The 24,826-nt window shown below is 36.2% G+C and overlaps 1 protein-coding gene across 1 annotated transcript in view; it reads left to right on the forward strand.

Moving 5' to 3' along the window:
• Positions 1–24,826, forward strand: part of STK3 (serine/threonine kinase 3) — a 287,866-nt gene that overhangs the window by 206,777 nt on the left and 56,263 nt on the right. Inside the window, exon 10 of the mRNA XM_086694926.1 lies at positions 7,982–8,157. Coding sequence (XP_086551052.1) covers positions 7,982–8,157 — 176 coding nt within the window. The remainder of the gene's footprint in view (positions 1–7,981; positions 8,158–24,826) is intronic.

The raw sequence follows: 24,826 nt of genomic DNA on the forward strand, positions 1-24,826 counted from the left end.
AAGACGCGATTAGGATCTTAAGAGATCTCCACACACTGGAGCAGTGGGCTTGATTTACAAGATAAACCCTGCTCCTGGGTCCATGTAGCTAACCTCAGAAGTGTATATCATAGTAGGAGCCCCTCGGAGATACTGGTTCTGCAGGCCAGAGTAGGGCCTGGGCATCTCAATTTAAAAAATAAATCAAAAAATCAAAACAGTAAAACTGTACAGGTACTTCTGAGGTGCAGCTAGGACTAATAACCACATTTTAGAGCAAGGAAATAAGCAGCTTCACTCTGTTCTCAATGCCTAGAACTTATCTGGAGTATATAGGAGGGGTGGAGACACAGTGGAGCATATTCAGTAGAGAGTGAGTGACTCAGATGGTAAAGTTAGTGGAGGCCATGTTGTATTAAGAATGGGTGGAGAAATTACCCATTTTCGTGTTTATCTTTTATATTATTTATATTAACCTTCATAACCTGTTTGTCAATGATGAAATGTTGGGTTAAGTTATTATAATTGAGTATGTATGTTATAAATATTTTCTTTTCATATATTTATAATACATAGTGATTTTAAAAATATTTCACAGTTTTATTGTTTCATTTTGGACAGCACATTTATGTAATTTCACTTAATTACTAAGAGAAAGCCAGTTAGGTTCTGCTTTAGATTTTTAGGAGTGTATCCTAGAAATAGATCCTAGATTGATTTTAAAAGGGTTTAGGAGAGATACCAAGAAGGGGACACTGACCCCTGTGTATTCCTGCTCCCTCATTCATCTGATGTCCTTGAACAAAATTGTAAATGAGAGACCATTTGCTCGGAGCAACAGCCTCCCTGGCCCCTTCTTTGCTAAATAACATCTTCTCTCGCAGCTCTGGTTCAGTTCCATTCCTTCTCACTTTCTCCCAAAACCTGTTTTAGGAAAGCATCAGACATGTAGGTATAAAATGATTAATAATGTTTTATGTTCATGAGTCTTTTCCTCCAAAATTCCAGAGCTTTGAACCAAAGGAGTAAATCACTAAGGATGGAATTTGAGATGCCAAGAAACAATTAACCAGGGTAGGGGAGATCAGAGATCTTACCATTCTTTCATGAAAAACTTTTGTATGCATCTTTAATTGGTAAGATTGATCTTGCCCGTGACATAGCAATAAAAGTGACAACAGTAAACTACCGCTCCCGCCTGCAGCTGGGTGCACATACCCGTAATGATATGAGCAGTTAGCAGCCCTTGATTTCTCTTCACAGAAATACAAAATGTCCAGCAAATGTGAGGCTACAGTGGTTTTGAGTTACCTGCCGGTACTGAATATGGTCTGCTCTTCTGTGTGCTCTTGGTCCGTGGAATGTTCAATGATGTGTGACCCAGCTTGGGTCTGTTAGTGTAGGTATTTTGGTCATAGGATACCTCTTTTACTAGCAAAAGCACAGACAAGCCTGTGAAATAGGAGTCTTCCTTGCACAAATGAAAATCTGTCTTTCTTGTAAAGGCCTCTGAAGGAAGATTTCCATAGACACACAGTGGCCATTACAATGCTCATTACTCAGACAGGAAATCATCCCTTTTATTTAACTAAAATCCTTGGGCTTCAATTTGTCTGTTTTCCTTTATTCTGCCCTCATTGGAGATGGAAAACAGCTGGTCACTATTTTCTGGGGAAGAACCCTTCTTGTATACTTGGATGCTTATTAAATGGTGTCCTCAGACTTTTTCTGGCTGAAGAATTTCAGTCCCTTTAACCTTTGTGCAGGTATTATTTTCTAAGCTTTTAATCTTTTTTATGAATAGCCTCTGGATCTTCTCCATGTTGTCTGTATCCTCCTTTGTTTTAAAATAGTCCGATGAAGTTAAGAAAAAGCTGATGTCAGTAGCTTCTGTACTAACATCCTGGCTTTTATGTATATTCACTGTATTCCTGGCAGCAAATTAAAGAACAGATTTCCAAGATCATTAATCAGGTAGAACACCCACATCTTAAAATATTTTTAGAAGATCAAATTAGGTAATATTCATAAATTCCTTTGATGTGAAAATATCTTAGGCTAAAGTTGTGATTAATTGTTATTTCATTCCCTACACTTAAGTGCCTTTGTCATCATCATGTTAAGAAATTAAAAATTAAACAAATTACATTTCGTTAAAGTATTTTTGAAATTCCTTTATATATTTAAATTCCCATGAAGACATTTCACCTGCTTAGAAGACATGTGCAAATTAAGAAAGTTAATGACTGGCATATTTGCTAAAGGTATTATATTCACACAGTTTAGTTTCCTTGTACATGTTCTGGGGAATGTGTGAAGGAGAAGCAAAACAATTTTTCTTTCTTTAAACTTTCAAATGCACAAAGGGATTGAGTGGTGATTATTTTAGTCTTTATTGCTAAAGAATTCTTAGTTCCACAGCAGGTAGTTGAAGGAATTGGGGCCAAAATTGAGGACAAGGTAATTTGGAACATTAAATTTATTAATAAAATAAAAATATTTTTATATAAGCTAGGGTCAGAATTCAGCTGCAACTGGAGAAATTGATGTCAGTTTAATGTGATTGTTCTTTCTGTGTTTAAAAAAAGTATTTGCCATAGCAACCGCAATCACATAAGACAGAGCTTACCACCGTGAGATTTTTCCACCTCACTCTTCTGTTGAAGGGCCTACTATTTCTTTTTTCCTGTTTTCAAAAATTAATTGTAGGTCAGAAACATCACCCTCTCTGTCCCATATTTCTGTGAGCATGCATCTCCTTGGAGGCCCCACTGCACGCCCTGGGCATGTGTTTGACATTGTGTGGTTACACGTTCCTAGGCAATTACAGCTGCCCCCCTTCATAACTTTTAAAACAATCCTGACCTATTTTTGTCCTTAGAAATTTTAAAAAGTTGTTTTTAGCATGTTCTTTATGTATAACCAAGATACATTCTAAGTGTTAATACGTTTAAAGTTAAATGTTTTCAGTTAAACAATGGAAAATATTTGGAACTGCAAGCACATAATTTGAATTAAAAATTATGTGTCAGCAGATCTTGTTATAAAGTTATCTGAAAAGAAAAATCTAATGGAATAGACTTCCGTCTTTTATTTAAGTTGATTTTTAGACTTTTGTTAACTCTCTGTGAGAATGTTTCTTTCTAATTTAGGAATGGGTTGTTTTTCCAGATTCTGAGTGTGGAGCCCAACAGGCATTTTACCATAGGTATTTAGGCCAGCCTGTAAAAGACACTTAATATGATGGTGTATCTAAAATGCAATGAAAATTAAACCACTATGAATAATAGCAGATTTCAGGTTTCAAATTGGGGTATTCCTACAGTAAAACTGAAGATTGCTGCTCTTACCTCTTCCTACATGCTCCACTTGGGAACAGGAATGTATCAGTTGGGGACTGAATTTGGCTCTGTGTACCAGAAAACCCAAATAATAGTGGTTTTAACAAAGTAGGATTAATTTCTTTTCTCATTTAACAAGAGATCGAGAAGCAGAGCATCCTGCATTGGTAGACTGATTTCATGCGGTCCTTAGTGATCCTTTCTGTGACACTATCTTTGAGGTATCAAAGATACCTTCTCTTGTCCTCCTGCTTATGGAATAACTGCTAGATCTTCAGCCATCAAGTCTGCATTCCAGGCAGGAAGAAAGAGCAAGAAGAAACTGGGGGTATTACCTACACCAAGAAAATTGAACTTTCCTAGAAGCCCTCATCTTTTGTGTTGTTGGCCAGAATTGTGTTACATGGCCATTCCTCTCCACAAGAGAGACACCTTGGCACCTCAAGGAAGGGAGGATCTATTGATATTAGGGTAGGCAAAATTTTCACTTTCAGACACTGGAACACTATTGCTAGCACATGTGACTTGGGATAGGAGCTCCTGATTAAGATAGGGTTAGGACCAGCACAGGATTGTTGGGATGTAAACATAGATTCCCAGAAAGAAATTCCTTAGTCATTTTCTTTTTTCTTTTAGTCAGCTCCAGGGATTGGCCTGTCTCTTCCCTTTCTATTGCCACTACTTATCTCTGCTTTTACTCTTCTGACTCATGGCAGACAAGAATACTGCTTGCTTTATCCTTCTTCCTTACTCTCTACATCTCTAAAGGAAGTACCTCCCCAGCCCAAATTACTTTTTGTTGTGAAGGTTGTTATAAAAGATTAAAAGTTTTCCTCTACTTTATTATTCTCTGTATTGGAAAAGCAACTTTTTAAAAATTATTCTTTTATTGCAATCTTCCATCTTTTTTTTTTTTTTTTTGAGAGAGTGAGCAGGCGCGCGCTCCCTGCTTGGAGCCCTATGCCAAGCTCAGTCTCACAACTGTGAGATCATGACCTGAGATCAAGAGGTGGACTCTTTAACCAACTGAGCCACCCAGGCACCCCAGAAAAGCAACTTTTAAGATTTTATTTTTCTCCTCTCCTTTCCTGTGCACGTTGCTGCTGTTAAAATGTAGGCCATATTAGAATAACTGCTCTATAAATATTAGTTTCCAATAAGAAAATATTAATCTTGTATTTACTGAGACACAAAGGTCTGTATTAAGAGTCACTAGTATATCACAAGACCCTGACAGTTTCAGTACAACACCAGGACATTGGTGAAGATTCTAGGATGAAGAATTTCATGTCTCCTAATTGAGAAGCAGACAAGGAAGACTAACTAGAGTCTCTGTGGTGAAGCCAGTATTGACTAGAGGGACAACTGCTAAGAGCAATGTGAGCCTGGCCTGGTGTGGGAAGTGGGAGGGGCATTGGTCAGGGAGTGCTGTTGGCTTCAGTGGATTAATGATGTCATAATATGTTTTTGTTTTGTTTTATTTTTCCAAAGCACCTAATATACAAAATTCATTTTTAAAAGAGTGCTGTTTAGAAATGTGCTGCAGTGAAAATCTGTGTTTGTCAAATGCAGTTAGTAATTGTGATCTCCATGGTGTCTTACTTTTCCAGGAATGAGTTGCCAACGAAGCCACTGTTACTCTTTTGATTCTGATTTTACTATATAAATATTGATAACCCTTTCTCGTACCAAGTGCCAAATTTTTGAGATCTCTATGTGTGTAACCCATCTTAAGACTAGCTGGTTAAAATAAGAACTTACAAATAACTAATCCTATTACAAAATTACTCTTAAACAAGAAAAGAATATCAAGCAGAGAAAGTTTTCATTTGAGGGATTATCTTTCTCCCCTCCATCATTTGACTTACTCATTTTATAGAAAATTCATCGAGCAACACTTGTAATATTTTATTATTTATTCTCATAAAAAAGGAAGAGGTAGAGAAAAATTGAGGTTAAATTCCTGGATTTATTTTGTAATAAAAGGTTTCCATAGGAGCCAAATTTTAATTCTGGAGATAAAGATGTCTTGTAATAATGAGGCCCAGAACTACTAGGTATTTATCCAAGGGATACAGGTATGCTGTTTCAGAGGGGCACATGCACCCCAATGTTTATAGCAACACTATCAACAATAGCCAAATTATGGGAAGAGTCCAAATGTCCATAGATGGATGAATGAATAAAAAAGATGTGGTGTATATATATACAATGGAGTATTACTCAGCAGTCAAAAAGAATGAAGTTTTGCCATTTGCAACTACGTGATGGAACTAGAGGGTATTATGCTAAGCAAAATTAGAGAAAGACAAATATCATATGACTTCACTCCTATGAGGACTTTAAGAGACAAAACAGATGAATGTAAGGGAAGGGAAGCAAAAATAATATAAAAACAGGGAGGGGAAAAAATATAAGAGACTCTTAAATATGGAGAACAAACAGAGGGTTACTGGAGGGTTGTGGGAGGGGAGATGGGCTAAATGGATAAGGGACATTAAGGAATCTACTCCTGAAATCATTGTTGCACTGTATGCTAACTAACCTTGGGTGTAAATTAAATAATAATAATAAAAATAATAATAATAATAATAATAGAAAAAGAAAAAAAAAAGGAAAAAAAATAATGAGGCCCAGAGGTGAATCAGGAGTTCTTAAAATCTATTGAAAATGTTATTGGAATGTATGTCCCATCCAAATGTCAGTAATTTAACCTCATCAGATTAAACAATTTCTTTTTTTAACAATAGGAGATTTTAGGGAAGAAAATTGATAATAAAATCTTTATATTACGTTTATTGATTATTGAGATATTGTAGCTTTCCTCCTATATTTTGTTCATTTTTAACATACCAGTAAAGTCTGTTCTGACAGGGAATCTAAAGACAGCTTTGGCTGTTATCTTGATACATTGTCCCTGAGGGGTTCTTTTTTCATGGATTTTGTATGTGGGGTATGAGAGTGTTGTAAGTTCTGAAGGTTGACTATGAATATTGATATTTTATACTATCCTAATTTTGATGGAATGTCTAGTATCTTTTCAGGGGGTACCATTTGGGTCCCAGATGTCTTCTCACCCTTATTTTCAAGCCTTCTAAAGCCTGAGCAGTTCTAATTAGATGATGAGTCTTTAGATAAACAGTTTTTTTCCCTATTTTTCCACTAATACATGCATATTCTGAATATCAGATTCCTTCTGACTTCACTGGGACAGATCATTCTAAAAACTGTAGTAGTCACAATAATTTCTCAAATTTATTATTGCCAATTCACAGTTGCTAGTACTGAAATACTAGCAGCCTCTTACTAATTCAAAAGTAATGATGTTGAAATGCCACATACCATCTCATTAGCTCTTCCTCATGCCATTGATGTTGAACATCTGGGTGGATAATCAAAAACACTCCTTGATGATCATAGTTCTCTTATTTGTGAAATTATTTGGGTTCCTGCATTAGGGAACTTATAGTCTAACGAAAAGATAAACTCAGAAACACATATAAAAGACATAATTCATAGACTGAAAATAAAAAATAAACATTACTTTTACTAATAATTATTCATGTTTGCTTACATTGTATCATAATGACTCACTTGATCAGGGATTAGGTACAACCATTAAAGCACCCGTAAGAAAATGAAAAAGGCCTCTATGTAGCTATTAAAAAATAAAATTACTTGTAAATAAAGATCTGCAGATGTATAGAGAAAAACTTGATTAGCTTAAAAAGACTTAAAAACATATAGTCGGCAGGGCCTCGAAATATTTGTACATCCATGTTCGTTGCAACATTATTGAAAATAGTCAAAAGTGTTTATTGACAGATGAATGGGTAAACAAAATGTGAGTTATACATACAATGGAATATTATTTAGCTTAAAAAGGAAGGGAATTCTGACACATGCTAATACATGGATGAACCTTAAGGACATTAAACTTTAGAAGTTACCTTTAGTTTTAGAACTGGTAAGTTTGAGGTAACTCTGACTCACCTCAGATGGAGTAGTCCAAAAGTAAGCAGTAGGAAAGTCAAGATATAGAACTTAGAAGTGAGCTTTAGAAATAAAAAATTGGTTTTCTGACTTAAATATGGCAAAGTTTTAGAAATAGAACTCAGAAGCAAGATCTAGGCTGGTGAAGTGACAGTTAGGAGTCACATATAAATCTGATAGGCGAAACCATGGGAGTCCAGGATGAGGTGGAATCAGCTAGAAAGACTGTAAGGAAACAAAGACATAAGAGAAACCTGGGTAAGTCCTTATAACTTCTTTAGCTTGTGGTGTGCAATGACAATAACAATGGAGGCTTAGGTGTTTAAAAATAAGTGTGTTTTAAAATGTTACTTCATTTGACAGACTTCAATATACTTGAAACGATTTTTAGTAAAAAAAAACTATAATAAAGATTCTTGCCAAAATTCTCAAATGTTTTCTACAATCTAAGAATATTGTGGGTCTTTGCCTAATCATTAGTCAAATTTTTATGTGGCCTGGATATTTTTGTTTTTTCATTGTTTCATTTTACTTTGTTCTTCATTAAATTGACGATGTTGGCCTTGAATCTGACCAGTGCAAATTTATTATTTGCTCAATAAAAAATCATACTTCGATAAAAACCACACTTCTTTAAATGTAAGAACTGTGTTCTTTGTTTACCTAAGGAAACGCAACTTCACCACAAGTACAAAGACCGTCTTTTATGGACTACTTTGATAAACAGGACTTCAAGAATAAAAGTCATGAAAACTGTAATCAGAACATGCATGAACCCTTTCCTATGTCCAAAAATGTTTTTCCTGACAACTGGAAAGTTCCTCAGGATGGAGACTTTGACTTTGTAAGTACATTTTAATTCTTCCATTTATGTTTTATCCTTCTTCATTTTATCATCACATTGAGAAGCACAGTGTGTGTGTGTGTGTGTGTGTGTGTGTGTGTGTATAAAATTTAGACAATGAGTGTATTAATATTCAGTGTATAGCTATATATGTAGATAAGAGAGTGGTAAAATTATAGTTTGCTTGTAGAGAGGTATTTGCAGAGAAATGTAAATAATTGCTTATAGCTAAATAAATCAGAGACCAAATTTAGAGAAATGTTTAGGACTCTTTAAAACTAAAATAACAGCTATGTCAAAAAATGTTTTTAGGGACGCCTGGGTGGCTCAGTTGGTTAAGCGTCTGACTCTTGATTTCAGCTCAGGTCATGGTCTCACAGTTCATGGGATCGAGCCCTGTGTCAGACTCCGTGCTGACAGCACGGGATCTGCTTATGATTCTCTCTCTCTCTCTCTCTCTCTCTCTCTCTCTCTCTCTCTCTCTCTCTTCCCCTCTCTCCCTCCCTCCCCCCATCCCGTCCTAACCCCTGCTTGTGTGTGCTCTCTCTCTCAAAATAAATAAACTTAAAAACATTTTTTAATAGTGCAAATACCAGGTATTTCTGACAGTAAAATTACTTCCAAAGTAAATGGTACAAAGGTATTTATGACATAGACTTTGAGAAATTTGCCTCAACTTTGATAGTTAATTGAATTAGTTTCTACTTGGTAAGTGTTAATTCCACTTGGTTTGTCAGAAATAATAGTCCTGTTGTAGATCTAGTTAGCATATAAATTTCAGTATAAAACTGTGCCTCATTGCTTCTTTGTTATATTTTCTCTTTATTTCTTCTGCCCTGCTCCTTGTTATTCATTTCTTTTAAAGACTGCATATAATATAGGTGAACAATTCTAAAGCAACTATTTCCACATCTTGAAGTAAATTCTCAAAATGAGTTCTTTAATGGAGTAGAAATTTTTATGGAGTAAATTTTTGCTTTAGCATATTTTAAATAATATGTTAGTTTTGCATATTGTTCTGTAAGATTTTTTTCCACATAAAATAACTATAATCCTATAGTTATAGTTACAGCTATAAATATAAATAAATGCATTTCTTTATAAGTAAATAGAATTTTAGGTATATGTATATCTTTAATGTTTTTAAATAATAGCCATTTTGCTTAGTCAACATGCCTCTAAATGCTTTGGGATTATAAGTATTTTTAATGTTTAGTACTTTTCTCCTAAATATTGTGATTGTGTTTTGAAATAATCAGATACTAAAGTTTCAAAATCTATTCCCAATATAGTTAGTACAGATAGCTAGCAAATTTCAGCAAGGGTGCAAGTTTGCCTGAAAACATTAATTGTAATATCTACTTATTTTTGTCTTTTCAATTTTGAAGTTAGATATTCAAAAATAAAATCTATATTTCTGTAGTAGTTCTGGGAAGATTTCATTTTAAGCTGTCTACTTTTTAAAAAATCATAAATTATTTAGAATGCTTACATTCAAGCTTTAAATCATTCATGAACATGATGAATTATGTAGAGTATTTAGCATCAAAGAACTTTGTCTTGTCTCAGTTGGAATAAATCTTAATAGCCTCTGAGAAACAGTTTGAAATGAGCTACAAAGTAATGAATAAATTATCATGGTTAAGAAATAGCAAATAAAATGATTTAATTCTATTTCTGTTTCAGTTAGTCTTTGCTACCCCCCCCCCAACTTAATGGCTTAAAATAACAACTATTTTATTTGTTCACAATTTTGTGGGTAAGCATTTTGACTAGGTTCGGTGGAGTGGTTCTTCTCCTGGTCTTACCTGGGGTCTGTCAAGTGGCTGTAATCATCTGGCAGCTTGACGGGACCTGAATGATCTCTCTAAAATTACCTCACTCTAGGGGCGCCTGGGTGGCGCAGTCGGTTAAGCGTCCGACTTCAGCCAGGTCACGATCTCGCGGTCCGTGAGTTCGAGCCCCGCGTCGGGCTCTGTGCTGACGGCTCAGAGCCTGGAGCCTGTTTCCGATTCTGTGTCTCCCTCTCTCTCTGCCCCTCCCCCGTTCATGCTCTGTCTCTCTCTGTCCCAAAAATAAATAAACGTTGAAAAAAAAAAAATTTAAAAAAAATAATAAAATTACCTCACTCTTAAAAAAAAAAAAGTTAATTATTGAGAGAGGGCGAGAGAGAGAGAGAGAGGGCAAGCAAGGGAGTGGCAGAAAGAAAAGGGGACAGAGGATCCAAAGCAGGCTCTGTGCTGACAGCAGAGAGCCCGATGCCGGGTTCAAATTCATGAACTGTGAGATCATGACCTGAGCTGAGTTGGACGCTTAACCGACTAAGCCACCCAGGCACCCCTAAAATTACCTCACTCGTGTGTGTGGCAGTGGTGCCCACAGTAGCCTAGGTCATATGATGCTGTCAGGCAAGCCTGGCATTTTTATGTGGTTGTAGCAGCCTACCAAGAGGGTGACAGAGAAGTTGTAAGGCCTCTTCAGACCTACGCCTAGAATCTGCACAGTGTCCATTTATAATAGCATCGAAAAGAATGAATCCTTAGGAATAATCTTAACAAAGGAGGTGAAAGACCTATACACTGAAAACTATAAAGCGTTGCTGAAAGAAATTAAAGATACCAATATAAAGAAAGATATTTCTTGTTCATGGGTTATAAGATTTACTATTGTTAAGATGTCAGTATGGGCCAAAGCAATCTGTAGATTCATTGTGATCTCTGTCAAAATCCCAATGACATTTTTGTTGCAGAAATACAAAAATCCATCCTAAAATTCATATGGAATTTGAAAGGACTCAAATAGTCAAAACAGTCTTGAAAAAGAGAAATGAAGTTGGAGATCTCATCTTAACCGATTTCAGAACTCATACAAAGCTTTAGTAATCAAAACAAGACAGACATATAGACCAGTTGAGTAGAATAAAGACGCCAGAAATAAACCGTCCCATATATAATCAGGTGATTTTTGGCAGGGATACTGAGACCATTCAATGGGGAAAGAACAGTCTTGTCAACAAATGATACTGGGGAAATTGGACAGCCATGTGCAAAAGAATGAGGTTGGGCCCTTACTCTACACTATGTACAAAAATTAACTCAGAATGAATCAAAGATCTAAACATAAGAACTAAAACTATAAAACTCTTAGAAGAAAACGTAAGAGAATCTTCCTGACATTGGATTTGGCAATGATTTCTTGGATATGACACCAAAAACACAGGGAACAACAAAAAATAGATAAATTAGGGTACATTAAAATCAATTACTTTGTGCATCTAAGGACACTGTCAATAGAGTGAAAAGGCACCCCATGGAATGGGAGAAAACATTTGCAAATCACATATCTGATAAGGGGTTAACATCTAGGATATATAAAGAACTACAACTCAACAGCAAAAAAAACCAAACAACCCAGTTAAAAAATGAGTGAGGGACTCAAATAAATATTTTTCCAAAGAAGATATACAAGTGACATTATTCATGATAGGCAAAAGGTGGAAGCGAGCCAAGTGTCCATTGATGGATGAATAGATAAACAAAATGTGGTATATACATACAAGAGAATATTTTTCAGCCTACAAAGGAAGGAAATTCTGACACATGCTGTAACCTCGCTATAACATGAATAAACTTGGAAGATATCATGCTAAGTGAAATAGTCAGTCACGGAAGAACAAATACTGTGTGATTTCACTTATATGAGGCACCCAGAGTAGTCAGATTTACAGAGGGAGAAAGTTGAATGGTGGCTGCCAGGGGCTGTGGGGAGAGGGGAAAGGAGAGAGTTCTTGTTTAATGGGCACAGAGTTTCAGTTTTGCAAGATGAAAAAAGTTCTGGGGTTGGATAATGGTGATGTTTGCATAACGGTGTGAATGTATCTCATCCCACTGAACTGTACACTTAAAAATCATCAAAAGGCTAAATTTGACGTTCTGTATTTTTTACCACAATAAAAATAAATAAATAAGAGGAGGGGAGAATTCTCACAGTGTCATTTCTACCATATTCTGTTAAGTTAAAATATGTCACAAGGCCAGTCCAGATTCAAGGGATTTAGAAATCGATTTTACCTCATGATGGGGAAAAGAGCAGAGTCCCATTGCAGAGAGCTCTGCAGAATGAAAGGATTTGTTGTGATCATCTTTGCAAATGTTCCACTAGAAATTGTCATAATTAAAATTCAACTAAAATTAGAATCTTGAATTTAGGAAATTGGAGGTCATTTGTGATTTTGGTAAGGGTCATTTCAGTACCCTGCTTTTTAAATTTTCACACACAACTTTTGACATGTAGCTTTCCACTGTCCCTTTTAGGCTCCTTCTAGTTTTGTAAATTAAAGCATCGAATTTCCAGTGGCCGGCTCCTCTAAACCTCTGGTAAAATTGTCAGCCTATCATATATTTTGGAGTCCTTCTATCTGGAAATTACAAAATTTGTTATAAACCATTAAACTAATTTAACAAATGCTCTACTCTCTGCTTGGATTGTGCTCAGCTCTATAGAGAAATAAGTTTATAAAATTACGACAAGATATAAATTAAATTCTAAGCTAGAGCAATAATGCAAACGTCATGTGGTTTTGCATAAGCAGGGACTGAGCAAAGGCTGGAGTAGTTTGTGAAATTATACTGTGGAGGGGGACTTTGTCTTAGCGTTGAAAGATGGATAACAGAAGGAGGGAAGGCAGGCACCACAGGATGATGTGTGTAGTAAAAAGCTTAGAGGTAGGAAACCACGAGGTGTATTGGATGAAAATGAAGTAGAGACTTTCAAGTTCATTTGGAACAATATGATAGTGGAAAGGCAGGTCTGGCTCAGATGGTCGAAGACTTGAATGAGAGATTGCAAAGTCTGAATTCTTATTACCTGGACAGTAGAAAACCATTGAAGGTTTTTAAGTTGGAGAATGACATGATGAAAGTGTTTTAGAATATTAATCTTTTTTTTTTTTTTTTTTTTTTGAGAGAGAGAGAGAGCGAGCGCAGGCAGGGGACAGAATCCCAAGCAGGCTCCACACTGTCAGTGCAAAGCCCGATGCAGGGCTAGAGCTCACAAACTGTGAGATCATGACCTGAGCTGAAATCAAGAATCTTAACTGACTGAGCCACCCAGGCACCCCTAGAATATTAATCTCGATGGTAGTATGCAGTGTTGATTGAAAGGAAAAGACTAGAGGTAAGGGATATCAGTTATGTGAAACAGGCTTGAAATAATATAGTAATAAAGTAGAAAAGAAGCAACAAAAACAGAAGTAAGTATAGGAGACATTAGAAAAGATTAAAAACACTGAAATAGCTGATTTACTAGATTAAAGAATATGATTTTGGGGGTGGAGCATCCGACTCTTGGTTTCAGCTCAGGTCATGATCTCAGTTTGTGGGATCGAGCCCCACATTGGGCTCTATACTGACAGCGTGGAGCCTGCTTGGGATTCTCTCTCTCCCTCTCTCTCTGCCCCTCTCCCTCCCTCCTTCTCTCTCTTTCTCTCTCCCTCCCTCTCGCTCTCTCTCCCTCCCTCCCTCTCTCTCTCCCTCCCCCTCCCTTTCTCCCTCTCTCTCTCTCTCTCACTCTCTCTCTAAATAAATAAATAAACTTAAAGGAATATAATTTTGGTTAAGGTGACAAACCTTAGGTAGTAGAAAGTGAAAGTAATTAAAAAAAAAAAGGAAGGGAAAATGTCCTCACAGTTAAGAAAGAGGCTTTAAGAGGTCATGACTGGATCCAGTTTTTTCAGAATAATTTCTTTTTTGATGTATACAAGGCATGTAGCCTTAAAAAGGTATTGGGGCGGGGGGCGGTGGTACAGAGTTACCAGAGTTCTTTCTACCCCAACATTTACACACCTGTCAGCTGGAACTACTGCTCAACCCTCTCATCACTTTGAGGAAAGTGGAAAATGTTGTAATAGCCACTGAGGGGAATGTAAATGAGAATAAAGAGGAGATGGATAAAGGAAGGATTAGCAGGGGATGAATAAAGAATTGCCAAGAGTCTGGTGAGTATGGTAAAAAAAAAAAGGAGAGTGCGAGAGGGGCTAAAGGAGTAGGAAAAGAGGCAGTATGGGTGCGACAGAGTGGAAGGGGTTTGATGGGATACTTTGCTTACAAAGTAAGGAAATGGACTAAAAGCAAAGACAGATTTCCACATAAAACACCAGCTGGTAATGATAAGGGAAATCTGGTCTTATTCATCCCATCATACATTAGATACATAGAATGTTAAAAAAAAATGATCAAAATATAAAGTATGCTAAGGTTTATGTGTTTATCTTCTCCCTTTATGACGTGTCTTAAGGCTACCTTCCAAAAGAACTGGATTTTTACGTGATTCCTACGTCTATTACGTAGAAGTTCCTTAAAACAACCCAAAGTTGTTTTGACCATATTTCCAACGCATAGAAGGCTTATCCTTTTGCATTGAGGAAAATAGGTTTCAAGAAGAGTGAAAGACTTGTCTTTTGTAGTATTCAGAGCAGATTCCTAAAGGACAAAACATTCAGAGAGGCACTTGCTAGACAGATGTGCAGAGTAGGAAGCGTTCTTTACCCAAAAGCCTGTATGCAACATAATTTGTGTATTTTCTTTTAGCATTTATCTTTTGGATTTTCTGTGAACTGTTGTTTTATGCTAATGTTCCTGGTTGTAATGAGATGAGAGGAGTATTAATTTATGATTTCACCAATTTGGGGGTAAAAGAAAGATAGCATAAAATATATTTGTGCTAATTGAACCGGTTATTTTAACTCCCCAAAACATGTTCTGTTTAGGGTGTGCCTATGAAGATTCCTAAAAACAAATATAAAAGGCAAATCTGTTTATTATAGCACTAGACTAATGTTTCAGTTTTTGTTAGAATTATTTCCAAACAGCCCTAGCATCCAGATTGTTTAGCATTAAATAGAGAGCTTGTAGATCATGTTTTGCAGAAATTACAGTGTTATACTTAAATAGATATATTTTGGGTAACGTAAAGATTTTGGAACAAGAACAAAAACTTTAAAAGCCATCTGTTAACCTACTGTATTGGTTCCAATCTTTAAAAAATAAAAAAAAAATTGGATTGACAATAATTACTAGTATGAGAGGGATTAGGTAAATCAGCCATGTTTTTGTCTTTGACTCAAACTGAAATGTAAGGTAACCTTTCTTGATTGCTATGATTTTAAAATATTTATTCAATTTGCATTGCCTTTTGAGCTAATGGGCACAAGACTCCTCCAGAGCAGCACTGGAGAAAAAAGTTTCAATAATGGTAGCAGAGGAAATACAAAGTCCTCCCCTCCAAGTGCAAATTTGCCTCAGACTTTCCTAAGTGGTTTTCCCGTCTACTTCTGATTCCTGGATTGGCAAGTCTGTATGGTTCTAGGGAAACAAACAGATGAGCAAACTGACACCTCGCTGCCACAAAACACAGCAAGCAGCAAGCCCAGAGAAAGTGCTCCTGGAGCCACCGTGCGCATCTTAGGAATCGTCCCTCGTTCTGGAGAAATATTTCTTTCTCAGGATCTTTTCGCTGTCCTACGGCGGCCAGCAGTTCTGGAGGGTAATGTTGTGGAGACAGTGGTGGAACTAAAGAGCCCGTGCAGACGCTTGTAGCAATGCCAGCCCTTTGGAAAGCCGTCCGTGACACAGGCCCTGTGGAGAGCCCGGAGGGGCAAACCAAAGCCAGCAGCATCTACCAGTTTTCAGCAGAGTAGCAGTACGGTATCATCTGCTTCATCTTTTTAAAGAGATGTTGGCTAAGAGTTTCCCTTGTAGTGTACTCCTTTGTCAAAGCGCTTCTTGTTCTCGTCATTCCCTAGTTGTGTGGACCGAGGAAACCACTTCAGTCGAGTGAAGTATTTAAGCATATTGTCATCGATTAGCTTTGCATTAATTAAGTGATTATTGTCAAGTATTTCCAGATGTTTGCAAAAGTATTAACAAAGTATGAAAAGATAATGTAGATATGGCAGATTTATTTCTTCTGGGGTAAAGAAGAAAAAATCTCAAGTGTTTTTAGTGGATAGCCCTGAATAAGAGTTTATGATTACAGGTGTACATGTGGCATGAACTTGAGTGTATGTGGCACATTGTGCTTTCGCTACGCACTCCTTCCTTGTAGAGCCAACAGGAAATTAAAATTAATGAGAAGCCTGCACTTTGAAATACTTGCAGAATTCTTGACTATTTCAGTCCTTTGCCAGCTCACGAAATCTGCGCTGGCAGTCATATCCAACAGATGGCGTGTGGCATGTGCACAGTTATATCATGTGATTGTCTGGGTCCGTGTGGAGTTTCTATAAGATTTTGACCATCGGTATGCTGAGGCGTTTAAGACAGTTATAACCTTTGTTTTGAAAGGAGAGTGGCCTTTTTGAAAGATAATGTGTTTATATACAGGTAGGCATAAAACGGCGACAGTTAATTACCCACTGGGCATTTAAACTGCATTTAATTGATTCTGTAGTAGTTAAAGTCAACAAAAACTTGAGTGTCTCTGAACTGCTACATCGGTTCCTCAGTATAATTTAATCCATTTGGATGGAGCATTCTGCTTCCTTATTCCCCCAAACTTGCTGTTTTTAAAACTGCCGTAATTTCAGAAAATGTTACTTAGTGGTTGTATCTGGGCAAGGTCTACTGGAACATTAAGCTAATTCTGCTTATTTGGATAATTAATACCTTAAGTTAAAACTGACTGTATCATCGCTTCCTTTACAAATTAAAGTGAGCAGGCCTGTATTTATTGGATTCATTAAGATAGAGAGCACAGGTGCACTGTGTGGTTTCTTGTCATCATGGTGGAATTTATTAAGGTGTTTAAAGCACATGGCAAAAAGAAAAATGGCTTACCAAGAAGAGTTCTAACAAGCATAAACTTTCCTCATAGTAACTTGTTCTTTTTAAAATGTCATTTATTTAGAAGATTGTGATGAAAAATTGGCTACTTTACATTTTAAAACAAAGGTATTATACTCCAAGCATATGTTATGGCTGATGTTGATGTCTGAGGAAGTTATTTTGACTGTGTGGGCTTTCTGTTCATAACCTCATTTTGAATGTTTGGCTAATAAGCAGTGGGGACTGTTGGGATAATTACATCAAAAGAGATGTTAGGAACCAATTGTGGCATTTATGATCAAAGAGTAGACAATATAATTTATCACCTTTTAATATAAGACTGATGCCCCACGGTGCTTACTTCTTAAATAATCCATTAGATTTCAAAATAAGTTGTTAGGATCAACTGAGGTTACTAGTAATACATATATCAGGTTGTGTTGGTAATAAAAGAGTTGTGTTTTACTTTAACTGTCATAAATGAAATTTCTTTAAATCTGAGATTATTTTTGTACTTTCATACTTAATTCAGATTTTCAGGATATACGTGGTAGTTTAGTGTCAAAACCCTTTACATAAGAAGCTTCCATCATACTCCCCGATATACATCTTTTACAGTGAGAAGTATATTGTTCTTTTTGGGACTGTTAGATTTGTTGGCCTGGTCACCCTAATAGTGACTCCACATTCTCTCCCATCCTGACATTAGGTTGGCAACTTTGTCCCATAGAACTTCTCACTCAATAAAATAGTTTCATTAGGTTGGATTCATCGTATTGGAAGGCTTTCCAGTAAATAACCTTTTTTTTGTAAACTCAAAATGTAGTTGTCTTGGCTCAAAACCAAACTAGTTTGGGTTCATAATTTTGTCTGTCAGTAGTGGAAAAATCTTCTTCCCATAAATATAGACAGATCTTAAGGAGATAAATGAAAGAGGGTATCAAAGTAGTATATAGTAACAGATAAAAGAATTGTAGAAAACAAATATCTTAATTTCATTAATTTATTTCGAAGGTATATTTTTCATGGTTCTTAATAAAGGAACTGATTTTTCTGTATGAATTAAGTAGTAGTGTATGTTTAGCTTGATATGCAGTATAAGGTATAATTAAAGCTGGTGTTAATTAGTAAAGTATCTTACAGAAGGCTCAGTAACCTGGCTTAGAATATCCAGTTGTAATTCTACAGGCCTTCAGTAGTCAGTTTTTAACTTTCTATATTAATCTGAGAATGCAGTGAAGTTATATGATAGAGTTACAAATTTATAAATATATAAAAAGCTAATAATCAACCATGCTCTTTTAGTAACTAGTCAAATGAATAGTCAGTTGTGAATTATTGTTGCTAATGGAAGAAAGACCTAAAAAAGCTAGTCATTTTAGTGATTGTATACTTTGATGAAAAAAAATGTACTGTCTTTAATTCACTAGAACTTCAGTAATGGTACAAAATTCCTGGAATTGCCTTACTTTTGATCTGAAACATTTAATGATTCTTGCCCTGACTCTGAACACTGAAAGCTTTCCCTTAGTGTATCTATATACAGTACAATAGAAACAAGATGCAGTTAAGTCCCCACCTTGAATTGCAGAAATTAGTTAATTACAGCTAGTATCTGCAAGCAAATTCTATTTTGCCATTTTCCTTTATGATAGTATTATAGGTATAGCCTTATAGAAAAATATTCTTTAAACAACTGAGTTAAGGAAATTAAGTCATTGTGCAACCCTTAGCAGTCTAGCAATCAGCATTTAACAGCAGCTGTTTAGATATGCTACCAGGTTACCTTTTTGTTGTCGTTTTTTAAAAGTTTTTATGTAAATTCCCATTAGTTAACATACAGTATAATACTAATTTCAGGTGTACAGTATAGTGATTCAGCACTTCCATACAACACAGAAGCACTCCTTAACCCCCATCACCTATTTCACCTGTCGCGCCCCCCCCCAGCCCTGCCACCTCCCCTTTGGTAACCGTCAGTTTGATCTCCATAGTTACGAGTCTGTTTCTTAGTTTGCCTCTCTCTTTCCCCTTTGCTCATTTCTTTTGTTTATTAAGTTCCACATATGGTATTTGTCTTTCTGTGACTGACTTATTTCGCTGAGCATTAAACCTTCTAGCTCCAACCATATTGTTGCAAATGGCAAGGTTTCATTCTTTTTTTTCTGTCTGAGTAATATTCCGTTGTGTCTGTATACCACATCTTTATCCATTCATCAGTCAACAGACACTGGGGTGTTTCCATAACTTGACAATTGTAGATGACGCTGCTATAAACATTGGGGTGCACTGTATCCCTTTGAATTGTTATTTTTATATTCTTTGGGTGAATACTTAGTAGAGTAATTGCTGGATCATAGGGTAGTTCTCTTTTTAACTTTTTGAGGAAACTCCATACTGTTTTCTGCAGTGGCTGCACCAGTTTGCATTCCCACCAACAGTGCAAGAGGGTTCTCCTTTCTCCACATCCCTGCCAACCCCTGTTGTTTCTTGTGGTGTTGATTTTAGCCATTCTGACAGGTATGAGGTGGTACCTCATTGTAGTTTTGATTTCCGTTTCCCTGATGATGAATGATGTTGAGCATCTTTTCATGTGTATGTTGGCCATCTGTATGTTTTCTTTGGAAAAATGTCTATTCATCTCTTCTGCCCATTTTTAAATTAGATTATTTGTTTTCTAGGTGTTGAGTTTTATAAGTTCTTTATATATTTTGGATATTAATCCTTTATCAGATATGTCATTCGCAAACATCTTCTCCCATTCTGTAGGTTGCTTTTTAGTTTTTTTGGTTGTCTCCTTCACTGTGCAGAAGTTTTCTATTTTGCTGAAGCCCTAGCAGTTTATTTTTGCTTTGTTTTCCTGGCCTCTGGAGACCTATCTAGAGAGAAGTTGCTACAGCCATCTTCTGGCCAATGGTGTTTCGTCCATTTTGAATTTGTTTTTATGTATGGTGTAAGAAAGTGGTCCAGTTTCATTCTTTTGCATGTTGCTGTCCAGTTTCCCCAACACCATTTGTTGAAGAGATTGTCTTCTTCCCATTGGATATTCTTTCTTGCTTTGTTGAAGATTAATTGACCATATAGTTGTGAGTTCATTCTGGGTTTTCTGTGCTGTTGATCTATGTGTCTGTTTTTGTGCCAGAACCATACTGTTTTGTGATGTAACTTTGTAATGTAACTTGAAGTCCAGAATTGTGATGTCTGCAGCTTTGCTTTTTTTTTTTTTTTTTCAAGATTGCTCTGGTGATTTATGGTCTTTTGTGGTTCCATACAAATTAGACAATTGTTCTACCTTTGTGGAAAATGCTATTGGTATTTTGATAGAGATTGCATTAAACATGCAGATTCTTGGGGTAGTATAGACATTTTAACAATATTTGTTCTTCCAGTCTGGGAGCATGGAATGTCTTTAAATTTCTTTGTGTCATCTTCAGTTTCCTTCATTAGAGTTTTATAGTTTTCAGGTCTTTTACCTCTTTGATTAAGCTTATTCCTAGGTATCTGATTGTTTTGGGTGCAATCGTCAATGGGATTGAGTTTTTAAATTTTGCTTTCTGCACTTCATTATTGGTGTATAGAAATGCAATGGATTTCTGTAGATTGATTTTGTATCTTGTGACTTGACTGAATTTGTTTACCAGTTCTAACAATTCTTTTGGTGGAGTCTTTCGGGTTTTCTGTATGTAGTATCATGGCATCTGCAAATAGTGAAAGTTTTACTTCCTCCCTGCCAACTTGGATGCGTTTTATTTCTTTTGTGGTCTGATTGCTGTGGCTATGACTTTCAGTACTATGTTAAATAATGGTGGTGAGAGTGGATATCCCTGTCTTTTGTTGTCATTTTTTAAAAACATTTTCCAAACTTAGTCAACCTGTGAGCTCCCTTCTGTATTTTATGAGTTGCCCTCATCTGTGAGCATTTCTTCCTTGTTTAGAATAATTTATGCTTTTTTTCTCTTGACTCCACATTAAAACTATCAAGCTTCCATTCATTTGGGTACTATGCCACATTTTTGCTGTAACTCATGATAGGAAGCTGCATTAAACTTCAGCATGTGACATTGTTTTTCTAACTACAAGTTATTTAAGTTCAGAGTAGTGTGTGCAGCTTGTTTGCATGTATAATTTAACTGCTTAGAATTTTTCTGTCCTATTGCTTCTAGGTAATAAACTAGGTATTAGTAAAAATAATAACCAGTATATGTTGAGAGTTTAACTGTGTGCTGAGTACATTTCAAAGTACTTTCTTGACACTAATCCTTTGCAGAAGGTATTGTTGTTATCCCCTCCATACCTTTTTTTTTTTTTTTTTTTTTTTTACAATTGAGGAAACAAAGGGACATATTTACGTGTTCAGTGGCCAAAGTCACATAGCTTCTAGATGGTGGAGCCAAAATTTGAAGCCAGGAAATAGGACTTTAGAGTTTTCCCTGTACTACTTAACAATTATAGTACTACTAAGCCTTTATGAAGAGGTTAGCTTGAGTCATAAGAAAAAGTCATTAATCAAGGAAAGGAGAAGATAGGTTAATCATGGCACCAAACCCAAACAAGGTAGAAGCACAACTAAAGACCATTACAGTAAAGTAAGTGTTCGGATATCGGGCGGGCAGAGGTGCAGGGCCCAGAATGAGTTGGCTCTGCTAACCAAACAGAAGGATTTCTATACACTTCAGCTGGGCCAGAAAACAGGTCTTAGTGGAGATAATGCCTACTATACAGAGTAATTTTGGATACGATGCAGGAGTGACCTAGGTTATAAAGACCTTAATGGCAAGCTGAAGCTTCTAACATGTATTTAACCTTCAACCTATGAGCAGTGGAGAACCAGTACAGATTGATGTCAGGAAAGTAATTCTGATCAAATTTGTTTTTTATGGTTCCGTACACATGTGTATAGAACCACCCAAAACCCTGAATAACCAAAGCAATCTTGAGAAAGAACAAAGCTAGAAATATCACATATCCAGATTTCAAGATATGCTACAAAGTTGTAGTAGTCAAAACAGTGTGATACTGGCACAGTATAGACACATAGATCAATGGAACAGAATAGAAAGCCTAGAAATCAACCCACGCTTATGTGATCAATTAATCTACAACAAAGGAGGCAAGAATATGCAATAGGGAAAAGGCAATCTCTTCAATAAGTGGTGCTGAGAAGACTGGACGCTCACATGCACAGGAATGCAATTGGATCACTTTCTTACACCATGTGAAAAAATAAACTCAAAATGGTTTAAAGACCTAAATGTGAGGCCCAAAGCTATAAAACTAGAAGAAATTGTAGGCAGTAATTTCTCTGACATTGGTTATAGAAACATTTTTCTAGATATGTCTCCTTCGGCAAGGGAAACAAAAGCAAAATTAAAATAAGAAGTGTTTTCACAGCAAAGGAAGCCCTCAGCAAAACAACAAGGCAGCCTACTAAACGGGAGAAGATATTTGCAAATGATATATTCGATAAGGTCTTAATATCCAAAATATATAAAGAATTTATACAAAAAACAAAAATACATTTATTCAGTGGCTCTCTTCAAGATCGGTAATACTTGTGCCCCATCTTCCTCTTTGCTCTGAGCTTTAGTCATCAGGGAGAGCCAGAAACTCTCACTCCGTATTCTTTTAGAAGAATAAATATTGCTGACTTGATAAATACATTTCGGAGTATTTCATGTTTCTATCTCTATAGAAATATTTTAGTTTGGGGGCGCCTGGGTGGCGCAGTCGGTTGGGCGTCCGACTTCAGCCAGGTCGCGATCTCGCGGTCCGTGAGTTCGAGCCCCGCGTCGGGCTCTGGGCTGATGGCTCAGAGCCTGGAGCCTGTTTCCGATTCTGTGTCTCCCTCTCTCTCTGCCCCTCGCCCGTTCATGCTCTGTCTCTCTCTGTCCCAAAAATAAAATAAATGTTGAAAAAAAAATTGCTTTAAAAAAGAAATATTTTAGTTTGTCCCTTCATGTATCAATTATCCAGTGAACATTTTTTAGTCCTTACTCCAATGCCAAACTCTATAGACTCATAATTCAAACACGTTGCTGCCCAGGAGAAGCCCCCAGGCCACTGATGGGACTAGATATCTAAGCATTTAATTTCACCCATAGATAATTTGGCCAGATCCCCTAATCTGAAAAATATGATTGTAGTGGAATCAATAGGCTCAAAAATTGAAAAAGGTGAAAACGTGCAAAATTTTAATTGAAATTATTTTTGACTGAACATTAATGTTTGACATTCAGAATTGGTGCTGTGTAAGATTACAGAAATTCTGGTGTCCTTGGATACCTAAGACCATGCAATCACATGAACCAGACTGATAATTCTTCTAGATTATTTATTTAAAGATTTAGCTTTGGGACCCCTGAGTGGCTCAGTCGGTTAAGCATCCGACTTCAGCTCAGGTCATGAGCTCATGGTTCCAGTGAGTTCAAGCCCCGTGTCAGGCTCTGTGCTGACAGCTCAGAGCCTGGAGCCTGCTTCTCCTCCCCTGCTTGCACTCTGCATCTTTCTCTCTTTCTTTCAAAAATAAACATTAAAAAATAAAAGATTTAGCTTTACATTTCTTTAAATTTAAATAAGATAATAAGATTATGTCTCTTTTTACCTGCTTTTTGCTAAGAAATTTTTAGCTTCATGCTAATATTAAGTGGGTACTTGCACACATGTGTCACATATTTGTGTCATCTAGGATTCTATAATAAGACTTAAAAAATTATATTCATTTTGTATCTCCAAGGCAATGTCTTATAATTTGTTTACCCTATAAAAGTTGAGTCTGAGGGTTTAACTGAAAATAAACAATTTGTGCAAAGGAGCTTAGACAAATTCAGGCCAAACATCATTATCTTCATTTACATTATTATTTTGAAAGATTAAAAGAAAATCACATCCATTTAAAAGCAAAGGCTATTTTTAAATGTGATACATATGAAATTTTTCATCCCAGTTTCTTTTTCATAACTAAAACATTAAAAAACAGTATCATGTAGGGGCACCTGGGTGGCTCAGTTGATTAAGCGTCCGACTTCGGCTCAGGTCATGATCTCGCGGTTGGTGAGTTCGAGCCCCACATTGGGCTCTGTGCTAACAGCTCGGAGCCTGGAGCCTGCTTCAGATTCTGTGTCTCCCTCTCTCTCTGCCCCTCCCATGCCATTGCTCTGTCTCTCTCTGTCTCAAAAATAAATAAACATTAAAAAAAATTAATATCAAAAAATAAAACCAGCTTCTAATGGCAGAGGAAGTACTTCTAAAACATTGGAACTTTTCTATGCAGGCTTTGTGTTCTATTCAAATACATAATATATTTTCAGGGGAAAATGGATTATATTTATGTGCCCATATACTTCCCTGAATCACTGTTAGAAAGCTATTATTTAAATTCATGATAAATTCTAAAAGGAAATGATAACAGTATAAGAATAGGCATTCGAGAAACATAACAGTTCATATGTTTACTCAATTTCATATTAATGTACGTAACAGTATATTTGGCTTCTTATATTTACGGTAGCATAAGTTAGCTTTTTTTAGGGAAAATGTTTTAAAATACTTAAGTGTGACTATACATTCTCTTTGATTTTTGACAGGAAGAAATTTCGTTTAATTTTTTGTATCTCTAATAAAAATAATTACAAGTATTATATACAGGTATATCACAGGTAGCTACTTCATATTTTTAAATTAAGTTTCTTACATTGTTATATTTTAAATTTTGTTAGATACATAAATATTAAATTACTAGATATTGTATCTGAAGTGATTCAAGGGGTGCCTGGGTGGCTCATCAGTTAAGCGTCCAACTTTGGCTCAGGTCATGAACTCGCAGTCTGTGAGTTCGAGCCCCGCGTCGG

Source organism: Puma concolor, chromosome F2 (assembly GCF_028749965.1).
Source record: "Puma concolor isolate L17-30 chromosome F2, mPumCon1.1.hap2, whole genome shotgun sequence".
Classification (NCBI taxonomy): domain Eukaryota; kingdom Metazoa; phylum Chordata; class Mammalia; order Carnivora; family Felidae; genus Puma; species Puma concolor.